Source organism: Chiloscyllium plagiosum, chromosome 31, assembly GCF_004010195.1.
Source record: "Chiloscyllium plagiosum isolate BGI_BamShark_2017 chromosome 31, ASM401019v2, whole genome shotgun sequence".
In the NCBI taxonomy this organism is placed as follows: Eukaryota; Metazoa; Chordata; class Chondrichthyes; order Orectolobiformes; family Hemiscylliidae; genus Chiloscyllium; species Chiloscyllium plagiosum.
In genome coordinates this window covers 24,611,780-24,627,786 of record NC_057740.1, presented here as the reverse complement: position 1 = coordinate 24,627,786, position 16,007 = coordinate 24,611,780, and the positions used below count along the sequence as shown (strand labels likewise).

The 16,007-nt window shown below is 39.3% G+C and overlaps 1 protein-coding gene across 2 annotated transcripts in view; it reads right to left on the bottom strand.

Annotated features, from left to right (window-relative positions):
* The window catches only part of peak3 (PEAK family member 3), an 85,000-nt gene that overhangs the window by 12,362 nt on the left and 56,631 nt on the right, over nt 1-16,007 (bottom strand). For both annotated transcript variants that reach the window (XM_043721176.1, XM_043721177.1), the window contains exon 3: nt 7,566-8,257. In XM_043721176.1, coding sequence (XP_043577111.1) covers nt 7,566-8,257 — 692 coding nt within the window. The remainder of the gene's footprint in view (nt 1-7,565; nt 8,258-16,007) is intronic.

The following is a 16,007-nucleotide window of genomic DNA, read 5'->3' as shown; positions in this document are numbered from 1 at the left end:
ATAAATGATTTGGATGCGAGCATAAGAGGTACAGTTAGTAAGTTTGCAGATGACACCAAAATTGGAGGTGTAGTGGACAGTGAAGAGGGTTACCTCAGATTACAACAGGATCTGGACCAGATGGGCCAATGGGCTGAGAAGTGGCAGATGGAGTTTAATTCAGATAAATGTGAGGTGCTGCATTTTGGGAAAGCAAATATCAGCAGGACTTATACACTTAATGGTAAGGTCCTAGGGAGTGTTGCTGAGCAAAGAGACCTTGGAGTGCAGGTTCATAGCTCCTTGAAAGTGGAGTCGCAGGTAGATAGGAAAGTGAAGAAGGCATTTGGTATGCTTTCTTTTATTGGTCAGAGTATTGAGTACAGGAGTTCAGAGGCCATGTTGCAGCTGTACAGGACATTGGTTAGGCCACTGTTGGAATATTGCATGCAATTCTGGTCTCTTTCCTAGCAGAAAGATGTTGTGAAACTTGAAAGGGTTCTGAAAAGATTTACAAGGATGTTGCCAGGGTTGGGGGATCTGAGCTATAGGGAAAGGCTGAACAGGCTGGGCCTGTTTCCCCCGGTGCGTCGGAGGCTGAGGGGTGACCTTATAGAGGTTTACAAAATTATGAGTGGCATGGATAGGATAAATAGACAGTCTTTTCCCTGGGGTCGGGGAGTCCAGAATTAGAGGGCATAGGTTTGGGGTGAGAGGGGGAAGATTTAAAAGAGACCTAAGGGGCAACTTTTTCATGCAGAGGGTGATACGTGTATGGAATGAGGATGTGGTGGAGGCTGGTACAATTGCAACATTTAAGAGGCATTTGGATGGGTCTATGAATAGGAAGGGTTTGGAGGGATATGGGCCGGGTGCTGGTAGGTGGGACTAGACTGGGTTGGGATATCTGGTCGGCATGGACAGGTTGGACTGAAGGGCCTGTTTCCATGCTGTACACCTCTATGACTCTAATGTCAGGCTAAAAGATCTATAATTCCTAGTTTCCTCTCTCCCTCGCCATTCCTGTGCAGATATCATATGGTTGTTTCCTAATCCACCACGACTGCTCCAAGATGGGATGTACAGTATAAGGGGAAAGCTAAACTAGTGACTTGGGCTTTTAAAGAGAACATTAGTGACTAAGATGTTAGTTGCTTAGTGCAGGAAAAGTGATCTTGTCGATTTTCTACACTTTTTAAACGATGTTATCTTGGAAATGTATATTGATTTAAATTGATATAAAAGATACATTTTTGCACAGTGAAAACTTCACAAGGAAGGTTTTTGAAACTAACTCAAGAAATAAGTGAAATAGAAGGAAAGCTCTGGAAATTAAATATTTATTGATTGAATGATGCAGCAAAGGTAAAACGTTAGGTTCGTCTTGCTGAAAGTAGGTTGTGTTTAGTTAGAAGTAGACTCATCAATGTTATACAAATATTACAGAGAAAATAGCAGGCACCTTAAAGATGCACATCAATGCTTTTCTCTCAGGGGGTAATGGGGAGGGGTGGTGTTATGAAAATAATAATGAAAAAGGAAATTTAAGATTGCAAGTCAGGCTTTGGAGGATTTTAAATATATCAGGTTGGGCATTAAGCAATACAAAGCAGGAGTGACTTTGGATCATTAGTTGGAAAGTGTTAACCACACTCTGATAGAGCAGGATTTCATAAAAAAGATAATTTTGCATCCTAGGAAGAAACAGACCAATTAAGAAGTTTGACTGAACAGTTAAACTGGTTGTGCACTCAGAACAGACTATGTCAAACATGACATGTTGGAATTGAGGACTTTGATAGAACGTGCAAATATTGAGAAAGGCTTGACAGCAAATAAAACATTTTAAAAAATAAATTCAGAAAAATACACATACAGTCTTCAGCAGATTTAAATATACTCTTGATAGGAAAGAATAATGAATGTCTGTCAGCCTGGAAAGCTAAGAAAAAAAATGGTTTGTTAAAAATACTGTAGCTGTCAAAAGTTTGTCACGAGTAGCACTTGTAAATACAGGTGAGTATTCATGCAGTATTCTGGATCAAAACTAAACATTCAGCAATCTGAGAATAAAAATGTTCCCATAGAATGTTCAATGGACAACCATTCTCTTTGGGACAATGTACATTTGACAAAGAATGTATTTGTGAAAAGATAGAGGATTGACCTCACTAGCAAAAAGGAAATATTAGAAAAGAAATTTCTAAAACAAATCGGGTTGTTGAAGTCACAAGTTGTCAGACTGTTACACAAAGAAAGGTGCTTGTTCCAATAAATTGTTTCAGAGATGACTGATAGTATGAGAAATTGTAATAATTCAAAAAGAGATCCACTTTTATTTGTTTTGCTTTGCAATTAAATGTGGTTTTTGTCCAAAGATTAAAAGGGGAATATGGGGAGTTTGTTTGAATTATATCGAATATGAAAAAAACTGTTACTGATTGGTTGTATAAGAAGGTAGAATGTTGATTTAAAATATTGTGTTCAATTTTCATTGATATATTTCAAGGATTATTTATATGTCTCCAAATTTCTTTACTTAAAGAGAAGAGGGGAATATGTTAAAATAGCAAACAGTTGAGCAGAAAATTGGGATAAGTTAGGGTAAATTGACGGAACACATATAAAAGAGGAACATAGTGTGTGGAAGTAGCTGTAAGACTGTTAATCGATAAACTTTATCTGCAAAGAAAGATGTCTTGGTTTCTGTTTCACAAACTAGCTTGGATCTCCTATGACAGTGAGAAAATTGCAGAGCTTTGAACCTAAATGAACTGAAAGAATAAATGGGGCAGCTATGCAAATTGGAAATATACATTGTTATAAAATAATATAATGCCCGAGTGCTGGCACCATGTTACATTTTGATTCCTGTGTAACCAATCCTCTTTCCTGTGAAAGTCTAAGAGGCTGTTCAGTAGTCTGTGCTGGAGCATGGACCATGAATAAGTCTCAGCACAAGTGGCTATTGTCCTTCACAACAAAATGTGGTTCATTACATCATACTTACTAAATCCAGGTTACATTAACTTTGTTATATGAACTATTATAACTAAGAGGCACACCAAGAGATTGTGCAAGACACCAATTAATTCTCCACCCAAAGACTGTACCACATCATCTGATTGAAAGGAACTCACTGAAATCAAACATGAACTCTTTCAGGACTATTTCCTCAAACTACATGGGCTGAATAGGAGAGTGCAGAAATTTCACAGGGTTCTGGGCCTCTGAATTTCATGTAGCTAAGTAAATGCAGTGATCATTTGCACCTAATGCTGATTAGAGTTTGTAAAAGATATGCTGTACTGGGGAATTTGTGGCTAAACTAACTGCCTACTTTGTATAGTGCTTGCTTCTATACAATAGATCCATCCCTGTAATCAAACATAGAGTCAGACAGAACAAAAACAGACCCTTTGGTCCAACCAATCCATCCCGATATTAATCCCAAACTAAACTAGTCCCACCTGCCTGTGCCTGTTTTCCTCCAAACATTTCTTATTCATGTACTTATCTAAATGTCTTTTAAACATTGTAACTGTACCCATATTGGCCATTTCCTCTGGCAGTTCATGCCACCCACATATTACTCTCTGTGTAAAAAAGTTGCCCCTTATGTCTTTTTCAAATCTTTCTCCTCTCACCTTAAAAATATGCCACCCAGTCTTGAAACCTCACCCTATGAAAAAGAGAACTGCCATTCACCTCAGCTATACCCCTTATGATTTTATAATCTCTATAAGGTCATCCCTCAACCTCCTACGCTCCAGCAAAAAATATCTCAGCCTATCCAGCCTCTCCCTTTAACTCAAACCTTCCATTCCTGGCAACATCCTGGTAAATCTTTTCTGAACCCTCTGTAACTGAATAATATTCTTCCTGTAACAAGGTGAGCAGGCCTGGACATAGTACTCCAGAACAGGCCTCACCAATGTCTTGTACAACGTCAACATGACTTCCCAACTCCTATTCTCAAAGGCCTGAGCAATGAAGGCAAATGTGCTAAGTGCATTCTTAAACACCCCGTCTACGTGTGATGTAAACTTCAAAGAATTATGTACCTGAACCCCTGGATCTCTATGGTCTACAACACTGCCAAGGCCCAGTTTTTAATTGTATAAGTCTTGCCTTTGTTTGTTTTACAAAATCCAATACCTTGCATTTATCCAAATTAAACTCCATCTGCCTCTCCTCAGTTCATTGACACAATTGATCAAGAACTCTTTGTAAACTTAGATAACATTTGTCATTGTCCACTATTTTGGTGTCGTCACAAACTTACTAACCATGCCTTCTTTATTGTCATCTAAAATAATTCACATAAATGACAAACAAAAGTGGACCCAGCACTGATCCCGGTAGAACATCGCAGATTTTAACCTTGTCAATATAATGCAAATATAATATAAATGTAAAAATTATCAGAGCTGCTCTAGTGATGACTTTATTTCCTCAATACTTCCAATGAAACAAAAGCAATTTAGTGTCTGCTGGGTAGTAACTACGTTACAGTTGGTGTTTTAAATATGCAAATACCCATCAATATGTTTTAAGTTCATTTTGGCTAACTTCCAGAGATGAACAAAGTTAAAAATCACACAACACCAGGTTATAGTCCAACAGGTTTAATTGGAAGCACACTAGCTTTCGGAGCGACGCTCCTTCATCAATTACCTGATGAAGGACCGTCGCTCCGAAAGCTAGTGTGCTTCCAATTAAACCTGTTGGACTATAACCTGGTGTTGTGTGATTTTTAACTTTGTACACCCCAGTCCAACACCGGCATCTCCGAATCCAGAGATGAAGGCTGAGTTCAATAGGTCACGGGACTATGACTTGATATGCACCCGTCCTGGGCGTAAGCCCAAATAATGTCACTGACAGCTGCACCCAGCAGAATTTGGGTCACTGTTTGTCATCGAACCAAATGAATGACAGTGACAGTTGACTAAAGGTTGTGAAAGAGGTCACTGGCACCAGAGTCAGTACACAAAAATAAAATGCTTTTCAGTCAACAGCATGTACATGGAGTAACCAAGGAAACACTGCACAGAAACTACATAAAGTTTCAAACAAAATGTGCTTGGCATTCCTGAGGTAACTTTTAGGCCAATGTCCTTTCAAGTTTTCCACTCTGCATAGTGTTTTGCTTTTTTGTTCAGTATTATTTTTAGGCTCGGTTAGGAGAGTAGAATTCTTCGAATTAGGGAAGGCAGCCTTTATCCATTTCTGATGGTCATGAATAAGTGAGTATCAGTACAGATTATGATAGATAGAAATTTGATCTAATTCTTTGCAGCTAAAAAAAATGCAACTCAGTAAATCCTCTATGTGCTTATCGTAACCAAATCATAATTACATTTTCTTCCACCTTTTCCATTTTTAAGAAAGTTAAGACATCAAAAGAATCAGAAAAAGTTACACTGATCTAACTAGTTTTGGAGTGTGCTGTGAGGTTATATGTCAAGTACTTGAAGTAGTTACATAAAATGCAGTGCAAACCTAACCAGGGTTTTAGGAGATTGATTCTAACACAGAAGAAAAACCTGACAGGTAATTTGAAGTCATGATTTGGAGATGCCGGTGTTGGACTGGGGTGTACAAAGTTAAAAATCACACAACACCAGGTTATAGTCCAACAGGTTTAATTGGAAGCACACTAGCTTTCGAAGCGATGCTCCTTTACCTGATGAAGGAGCGTCGCTCCGAAAGCTAGTGTGCTTCCAATTAAACCTGTTGGACTATAACCTGGTGTTGTGTGATTTTTAACTAGGTAATTTGAAAGTGGTGATTGTGACTTTTACTGTTAGTGATAGGTCTTGGTCTATATCTCGGGACATTACATAGGGTCAGCAAAGAGACAAGTACTAACTTTCTTGTTCTTCTTTTCCTCTGTAAGTACTACGTTTCAATAACTTTTTAAAGGCCTTTCCATTATTTCATGTTATTTTCAGTGACTTTCCCACACAGAGATGAGCAATTCAGACTCTACCCGTCTCTCTTTCTTAACCCAATCAGAGTATCCTTCAATAATGATCACTATTCTAAGGCACATTTAATTCTCCATTCTTACTGAGAACTATGGGATTATTTTGTTTATTGATTGTGTTTTCTCCAACCTCACAAATCCATGTAGGTGCAAGTTTCTTTAACCTGTGTCTATGTCATCCTTTAAGTGAATTCCACTTGCTCTCAACTTGTTTCGTGAGTAGTACTTTTTATCAAAGTATTTATCTTCCTTTATTGACTTGAAGTTTCAAAGTTACACACCTCAGTTTCAATTTACAATATTTGTTCTTTCCAGACCGTGCCACATTTCAACTGCAGTAGAAATTGTGTGAGATATGGTTGATGCCATTTTTACAAGGGGTCTTTGGCTCCTTTCAAAAAATGGCATTCAATTAGGTGAAATGGTCTCATCTTCCTTTTTCAGGTTGATGTAAAAGATCTCGGTATACAATTTTACATGGACCAAGAAATATTTCCTAGGCCTGGACTTGGTGGGTGGGAGCGGCACCTCATGTGAATATAAAATAGGATGTAGCAATATTAGGTCAGCAGTACAACGTCATCATTCCCCAGCCTACAGGACACTAACAGACAGAAAAAAAAATCAACAATTCACCTGCCATTTTAAAATGACTAATTAACAACTTATTAACAACTCAGTGGTCTGCAGTTTTTCACTGAAAATATCATCCAAATTTGTCAAGCATTTGGAAAGTTTTGGAAGAGTTTGATGGCAGATATGAAGAGGCGTCAAAAGAACAGAAGCAAAGGTCTTCTGTGGAATTATGGTTGAATGCAGCATCACATTTTGCTATCAGCATCTGTATTTTTTTATTAAGACTGATTCTGAGAGCATTGGACATTTAGAATTGTAGCTGTGACCATCCTCCTGTTCCTAGCCAACAGTGCCAATTAGGTGTAGAGCCCTTCTTTGCTCCACTAATTTACCCCTTTCCCACTGGAGAGCCACTAATTTCCCTTCTGATGCTTGATGGGATTATGGGGGCACTCAGTGGACCACTCAGTTTTCATCCTGACATCCCACTAAAGTGGCACGGTGGCTCAGTCGTTAGCACTGCTGCCACACAGCACCAGAGACCCGGGTTCAGTTCCCGCCTCAGGCGACTGACTGTGTGGAGTTTGCACATTCTGCGTGGGTTTCCTCCCACAATCCAAAGATGTGCAGGTCATGCTAAATTGCCCATAGTGTTAGCTGCATTAGTTAGAGGGAAAACGGGTCTGTGTGGTTACTCTTCAGAGGGTCTGTGTGGACTTGTTGGGGTGAAGGGCCTGTTTTTACACTGTAGGGAATCTAATCTAATTTTTAAAAAGCCGTAAAATTCAACCATTGATGTCTGACCCAAGCTTTGTCCCTCAGTTAACATCTCTCAACAGCTTCTGGGACTTTGGAGTTTGCTTGTTGGCTGTCCCATTTTTCCTTTTCTCCAATATTGGCTATGCTTTAAGGTAATTCCAAGGCTGTGGTGTGTTTTGGAACTTCGTGAGACTGTGCTTTAAGTGCAAGTTATTGCTCCTTTCTTATGTATTCTACTACAAAAAAAAAACACAGTTACCTTTAAAGCAAACTCATTCTCTGGCTGGAGTGTGCACTGGAGCCTGTAGTAAATGGCCTCCTTAGAGTCGCAGCAGGGTTTGTCACATGGCAGCTTAAGGTCTTGCCAGTCCTTCTCAGTAAATTTTATCTTCGCCTTCTTGTCATCCGTGAAGAAAGAGTTGTATTTTGCACAAATGCACTTCAGTAACATCACACAACGACTGGCAAAAGTTTTGAAAATGTCCGCCTGATTTTCAAAGTTATACCACTTCTGTAATTCCCGATCTGAGTTGCAAAAGCTCAACTTCTCTATATCTGCCTGAAGATTGCTGCCATGGTAGTAGCTGGTAGCTCCATCCAAACTCCTGGATTTCATCATTCCTGCCCTTCTACTACTGGCATGAATGGAAAGATTGAATTTTTCATCAGTGTTCATTGGACTGCTAGGTGTACTGAAACTGGTTTTTCCTTCATAGATACCATACAGTGGGTTACTTATTTGAAAGCCAGGAGAGCCTGGAAGACTTCTTGTTAAACCAAGCTGACTTCCACCAGGAGCTGAATTGGTCCTGTTGAGTTTCTTCTTTGGAAGAGGTGGTGGCTTTGAATTGTCAGGAGATGTCTCATCAACCGACTTTCCTTGGGAGGCCATTAATACTTCATTCACACTTTGGAGAGTCTTTGTAGTTGTTGTACTGGATTGGACTTCTGCTACAAAGCAAATAGAAAATCTATTATTTCACAAGAACAGAGATCCTATTGTCAATCTGGTTATTTTCATAAGAGATATCACAAAATCACTAAAATGCTACAGCAAAGAGGAGGACATTTAGCTCATTGTATTTCAGCCAGCTCACCACAAGATCAGTTTATCTTCTGCCACTTCCCACTTCCTCCCCATTAGTCCTGCCCATTCTCTTTTTGTGGATAATAATCCAATACTCTCTTGAAAACTTTTTATGGAACTGGCCCCCATCAAATTCTCAACTAGTGCATTCCAGATCCAAACCACTCACTGCTTGAAAACACATTTACTTACGTGCCATTGCTTCTCCTGCAAGTTGCCTCAAGTTTGTGCTCTCTATCCTTCTTTGTCCTTCCACCTATGTGAACATCTTTTTTGATCTACTTCAGATCCTCCAAGAATTTGAATCTCTCTACCAAATGTGTCACGTATTTCTTCTCCAAGGTAAACGGTCCCAACTTCCTGATGAAATCACTTGTCTTGATGATTATGACCTAATACATGCAACACAGTTGATGCTGTTGTTTTTGAGCAAGGATCTCACTCACATAGCGGTGAATTTAAGCATACTTTTGGTAGAATGGAAATGAAAAGTAACTGTTACATACACAGCAGTGTTACACACAAAACAACAACTTGTTTTGGGTGACAGTGACATTTCTGTCAAAGGAAGAAGGTTTCTTTCAGGATTTATCACCATGAGGCCTAAAGAGATCTTCCCTTTATCTGACCAAACTCACCTCATTAACTACTTACCCCACACCTATGAAGTCCCCAATTCTAGCCATTCCCAGATATTTTGTAATTAACTGGCATCCCTGATGCTGGTGCCATCTTGAACAGTGTACTGTGCAGCCAGTCAAATACTGATAGTTAAGAGCTGACTTGAAGGGTTCCTGATATTTATCTCAGATGTATTTGAGAAGGGTAAATGGGCACCTTAGTTTATGGTCACGTACGTGGAGCTCTGCTGGGGTTGTGCACTTGCAGAACGTTACCTCCAAACCACCCGTACCTCCCCAGGATCAGCAGAGGAGGTCATGACACCAGCCCAGACTTAGTTAAAAGATGTAATGAGTTGCTTCCGATGTTGAGATAGGCCTTGCAGATTTCTCATGGCAGTCTGCTGCATTTCTCACAATAGCCCAAGTTGTTATAAGGTTCTTTCCATTGATGCAGATAGGAATGAAAGATGAGTTCATTTTCTCTATAGCAATGTAGTTTTGAGACTAAATGTGACAACTAGAATCTGGAATGTTAGAGCAATCAATTGGGTCAGGAGTTCTAATGTATCTGTCATTATTTAATATAACATTTATACAATGCAATTTGGACACATTTAGTTCACATGTTATGGTACGATATATTTTTAAAAAATGACAAAATTGTTTTCCCCACATAATGCTGTATGCGATTCAGAGTTTAAAATTTATTACTGTTCTACATATTTTCATAATCTAGTAAAATACTATAAACATTATCACTTTGATTCCAGGTTTTGTAGCATCTTACTTGAAGGAGTAATCTTTACTGCGCTTTTTCTTTAAAAAATTATGATTTTATTATGATATTTAAATAAATTAGTTTATGGATTAGTTTCTGGTAAGATGTCAATAACTGTACAGTGTTTGTAACAAGGTCATCCAGGTGGACATCATAGAATATGGGTTCCCTCATTGGACCAGGTTAACAGTCACAATCAGGGAGCCCTGGCTGACAGATACAAACAGAAGTATCAGGTTCTGTTCACTCCGAGAACTGGCTCTGAGGAAGCCAGTGTTAAGTACTATGCACATGTGAAAAAAGCGTGACTTGATGACATGATGCCAACCTCTGTGGAGTTATTCCAAACTAGTTTATATCTGGTCATTCTATTTTCAATTCCCTGCTACATATTATTCAATAATTTGCTTTTTGATAATATGTAATGGCACTACAATAGAAATGTAAGTGAAAAATTGATATCCAAACTTTGGTGTCTCGATGCATTTTAATACTCTTGATATTTTCAATGCATTCTACATCAATCATTAAGTCTAAGGGTTTCCATTCCCTCAGTATACAATGGCTGAAAGATTTTAGATAGTGACCTTTCCCCAATGTGTCTAACTGGCAACCTGCAGGCTGCCATACTGTGTCCAAATGCAGATTTCTTGATTAAGACTGGGTAGTAATTGATTGTCCCAATCAGCAGAAAATAGGATATGGATGTGGATGTGGGGCAGCAGTATTCCACAATATATTTTGTGGATTTTACATATACATTAGTGGGCGGCACGGTGGCACAGTGGTTAGCACTGCTGCCTCACAGCGCCAGAGACCCAGGTTCAATTCCCGCCTCAGGCGACTGACTGTGTGGAGTTTGCACGTTCTCCCCGTGTCTGCGTGGGTTTCCTCCGGGTGCTCCGGTTTCCTCCCACAGTCACAAAGATGTGCAGGGTCAGGTGAATTGGCCATACTAAATTGCCCCTAGTGTTAGGTAAGGGGTAAATGTAGGGGTATGGGTGGGTTGCGCTTCGGCGGGTCGGTGTGGATTGGTTGGGCTGAAGGGCCTGTTTCCACACTGTAATCTAGTAATCTAGTAATCTAGTAGTAGTAATCTAATCATTTCTGCCCCTAGAAAAATGTTTCAAACTGAGTCTCTGTTCCTCTATCGTCTCTAAATCCTGTTTCTCAGAATCCTCTCCAATAATTTGCCCACCACAAACATAAGACTGACTGCTCTGTAATTACAAGGGTTATCCCTATTCCCTTTCCTGAACGAGGGAATAACATTTGCCACTCTCCAATCATTTGGTACTACTCCAATGTACAGTGACGATGCAAATATCATCAATAAGGGTGCAGCAATCTCCTCTCTCGCTTCTGGTAAAATCTTGGGTATATCCAGTCTGGCCCAGGAGACTTATCTATGCTCATGTCTTTCAAAGAATTCCAGCACATCCTCCTCAACATAATTTGTTTGAGCATATTTGTCTGTTTCATGCTGTCCTCACAAACGGCAAAGTCCCTATCAGTAGTAAATACTGAAGTATAGTATTCATTAAGGACATCCTCTACCACCTCCGACTCCAGGTACAAGTTCCCTCAATTATCCCTGATTGGCCCTACCCTCACTCCGGTCATCCTCTTGTTCCTCATATAAGTGTAGAATGGCTTGGGGTTTCCCTTAATCCTACCTGCCAGGGCTTTTTCATACCCCTTTCTAGCTCTCCTAAATCCATTCTTCAGTTCCTTCCTGGCTACCTTTTAACTGTCTAGAAACCTGTCTGATCCTTCCTTCCTCAATCCTAAGTAAGCTTCCTTCTTCTTCTTGATTAGATGTTCCACATCTCTTATCATTCAAGGTCCCTTCACCCTACTATCCCTTCATTGCTTCATTGGGACAAACCTATCCAGAATTTGTAGTAAGTGCTCCCTAAACAACCTTCACATTTTGTCATGCATGTCCATTAGAATATCTGTTCCCAGTTTATACTCTACAGTTCCTACCTAATAGTGTTGTAATTCCCCCTCCCCCAGTTAAATACTTTCCCATTCTGTGTGGTCCTATCCCTTTCCATAACTATAGTAAAGCTCAGAGAGTTGCAATCACTATCACCGAAATGCTCTTCCATTGAGCAGTCCAACACCTGACTTCGTTTGTTGCCAAGCACCAAATCCAATATGGTCTCCTCTCTAGTTGGCCTATCTATGTAGTGAGTCAGGAGTCCTTCCTGGACACACCTGACAAAATCTGCTCCATCCAAACTATTGGCATTAAGGAGGTTCCAATCATTATTAGGGAAGTTGGAACAGGGAAATCCCTGAACAGTCAACAAAGTAGATTAATACAATTGCAACACTTAAAAGGCATCTGGATGGGTATACGAATGGGAAGGTTTGGAGGGATATGGGCCAGGTGCTGACAGGTGGGACTAGATTCGATTGGGAATGTCTGTTCGACATGGATGAGTTGGACCGAAGGGTCTGTTTCCGTGCTGTACAGCTCTATGGCTCTAGAACTGACCAGAGAGTGCACAATGCTGGCTTTGATCAACTCTCTCCCCAAATGCCAGTCAAGTTCTATATATGTCCCCCTTTACATATAAAAAAGGGTCTTACCACTTGAAAATAGTAGACCTGTTTGTCAGTTGCCTGTTGCTGGTGTCTTTAAATGACAGCAAGTCAATCATCGGGACAGTAAGGGTTGATGACCTTAAGTAGACCCCGAACATATTTTTCCCTGAGTACAATGCTGCCCTGACATTGTCTTAATTCAGGAATATTAAATTTACAATCAGAACCTCAAAATATTAATGATGTTTACGACATCCACTTTTGCTCATTGACTATTTATGTATTGTTTTGCATTGATGCTTAATCTTTTAACATACAATTCTTTTGCAAAGGCTGAATGACTACTCCTGCTCCAATTTCCTATGCTTTCTATGGCAGTGTTAAAAAAGGACTCTCAACTTTCATTACTTGATTTTCACTGGGTGGGACACTTTGTTGCTAAAATCGGGTTAAAAAGATGAAAAAGCAATGACTTAGCCACCAGTGTGACCACCTGACTAGGTTGAGGCAAGCTTTGCAAAACAACCAATAAATAAAACTATCTAAACTAAAATTAATGTAATCAAAATTACTTTCACCAGTCACTCAAATTTGTATCTCTTGTTTGATTTATACTTTTCTGCAAGTTTTATGTATTGGGATGAAAGTTGCCTGCGGGTTATCTAGCTTGGAAGAGCAAAGAAACCAGACACTGGATTAATAAAATAACTGACTTTCAGGCAATTGGTTTGGGGCAGACAAGGGGGAAGAAAACTGACTTTTAAAGTCAGAAGTTGAAAGGCTTGCAATATTTTTTCCCTGCCTCAGAAACCAGTGCCTGGTGATAATCAAAATTGGAGAAATATCCATTCAGTGAAATCAAGGATATCTGGGTATATGAATAGGAAGGGTTGAGAGGGAAATGGGCCAAATGCTGGCAAATGGGATTAGGTTAGATTGGGATGTCTGGTAGTTGTAGATGAGTTGCACTGAAGGGTCTTTTTTCCTGCTGAATGACTCTGTGACTATAAGTCAGACAGTTAGATCATTCAAAGCTGATTTCTGAAAGATTACTGTGTATAATTCTTTTTAACATAATCCAGATTTGGACTTTTTAGAATCTAATTTGAAATCATATAGAAATTAATCCCATGAGATCAGGGTATATGTCCAATCTAATAGCATCTAATGATTTTACATATGTACTGAGCCATTAAAAGATTCAGAGCTATGACAACCATTTATGGTTCATGATGAAGATTAGTTCAGATCTCACCAGCTATGGCAATTCTCTTTGCCAGTCAGAACATCAGTCAGATAAGATCAGACATCTTATTCATTCAGTATTCTTAATCAAAAGGCGAATGTTACTAACATAGAAACTACAGCACTCCATCGCAGTTCTAACATCAGCATTGTGCTTTTCCAAGTAATCACTGTATAATCTAATTGGTCTCCATTTTTAGTATTGTTTAGGTTAAACTGGATAAGCAGGAATGAAGTTTCTGCAGCAGAAATGAACAATGCAAACACTTATTCACCAACAATAGTTAGGGGAGCTGGTGGTGTCATGGTAATTAGGGGCAATGAGTAATCCAGAAATGCAGGACATGGGCTTGAGACCTACCATGGCAGATAGTGATCTCAAAAAAAAACCTGAAATAAATCAACCTAGTTTAACAGTAACCAATGCTGATTGTCATAGAAAAACCAACTGGTTCAATTACATCCTTATGTCATCCTTATGAAATCTGTCATCCTTACTGGTCTGGCCTATGTGTGATTCCAGCCACACAGTAATGTGGTTGACATGTAGTTGTCTTCTTGGCAATTAGGGACAGGCAAAAATTACTGACCAAGCTAGCTATGGCCACATCCCATGAATGAATTAAAAAAAAACTGATTTGAAGAATGGGTTTTGTACTTGATTCGCCTTCAGCAGAGCTATGCCAGTGCCCATATGCCTTGAAAAATCCAAGTTTAACTTTGTTGTATATGTCAGAGATTATGAGCCATATGTACTGCATTATGTAATAACGTATGACCTCATGTTCGTTAATGTATTGAGATTATTATGCATTTATTTGAAGTTTGTTCAGGATCAAATCACTTTTGGATTCCAAGTGTGCAATTAAAACAGCTACTGTATCAGATGTTTTCTTCTGTAATTCAATCTGAATTTATTGTGTTTCTCAATCATTATTGCAAAAATGATTGTATTAAAAAAAAATCCATTTGCTAGTTCTGTTTCCAAAAAGAAGTTGTGACATTATGGTTTGTGGCTTGAGTTTGCTGTTTTGCAGAAGTCTAGTCATAATTTTTGAAACCCAATATTACTTTACACCATCAAAAAAACAAAGTGGTGATTCTCAACTTCCAACTGTCTGTTCTCTTGTTTCTAAAATAAGGCAGATAGCAATTGAAAAGTTTGTTCTTGGTGGTGGAGGAGGGGGATCTCAGTTGCCATGTTAAAACTCAAGGCTCACAGTTCAATTTCCAGACAAGAGTTAGCAACTGGTTCTGAAACAAAGAAGAGATACAGAACAGTGTCCGTACACTAATATGATAAAACAAAGGTCTGTGGATGCTGGAGATCTGAAACAAAATCAGAAATTACTGAAGAAAATCAGCAGGATGTAGAAGCTGCTGGTTAAATCATTGGACTGGTAGCGATGATGACCTGCTCATCCCAGCAGGAAATGTGGGTACAACTGGGGGCGGGTTGATAAGGACAGGTTAGTTAAAATCAAAAATCAGAGGAGCCAGGAAGGCAAGGTGATTTTTGGGGTTCTGGAGGTGGTCTTCTCTACTGTAACTCCATTCCCTCAGTTCCAATCTCCTTCTGAACAACCACACGGAAGCTGTCTCCACAAAGATGATCCAGCAGAAATATCCCTTTGTGACAGCAAATTGGGAAATTGCAGACAACAGCCTGGTTTAAGACACCTCCTCCTGTTTCTAGCTTGTCCACCTATGAAGCGAAGTTGTTCTCCAGTAATAATTTGATTCCATGTGTGCGTGTGTGTGCGGTTGTCAATAATATGTATCTGTGAATGAGCACAACGGAGTGATGTAAGCTTATCAGTAATGCCAATTAGAAAGGCAATGTGAGACCAAAGGATTCTCTTTTAAAATGTGTGCCTAAAATTGCAACAAAGATCTTTAAGTGTGTGGAAGTGCGGTGGAACCTTTGTGTGCTGTTGCGTCATGTGATTGTCCTCATCTTAAGTTAGGGAACCAGGTCATTTACAAGTCTTGGCTAAGTCCATGAATTTATAATAAAGGTGCTGCACCATCATATAAAAATAAGAATTATGAGCAGGAGTAGACCAATCAGCCCTTCAAGCTTACTTTGTTATTTCATAAGATTATGTTTGACCTGATTGTGGCCCCAACTCCACTTTCCTGCCTATCCCTGCCATCCTTTGAGTCTCTTGTTAGCCACTCTGCCTTAAATATATTCAATAATCTTTCTAGAACCACTATTTGGAGAAGAGAATTTCACTAACGCATCATTCTCTGAGAGAAATAAATGCTTCCTCCTCTCCATTTTCAATGGGGAATCCCTTATTTTAAACCTGTTTCTAGTCTGGCCACAAAGGAAACATCCTATAACATTTATCATTTCAATTCCCCCAAATTTTATATGTTTCAGCAAGGTCACCTCTCCCTTTAAAC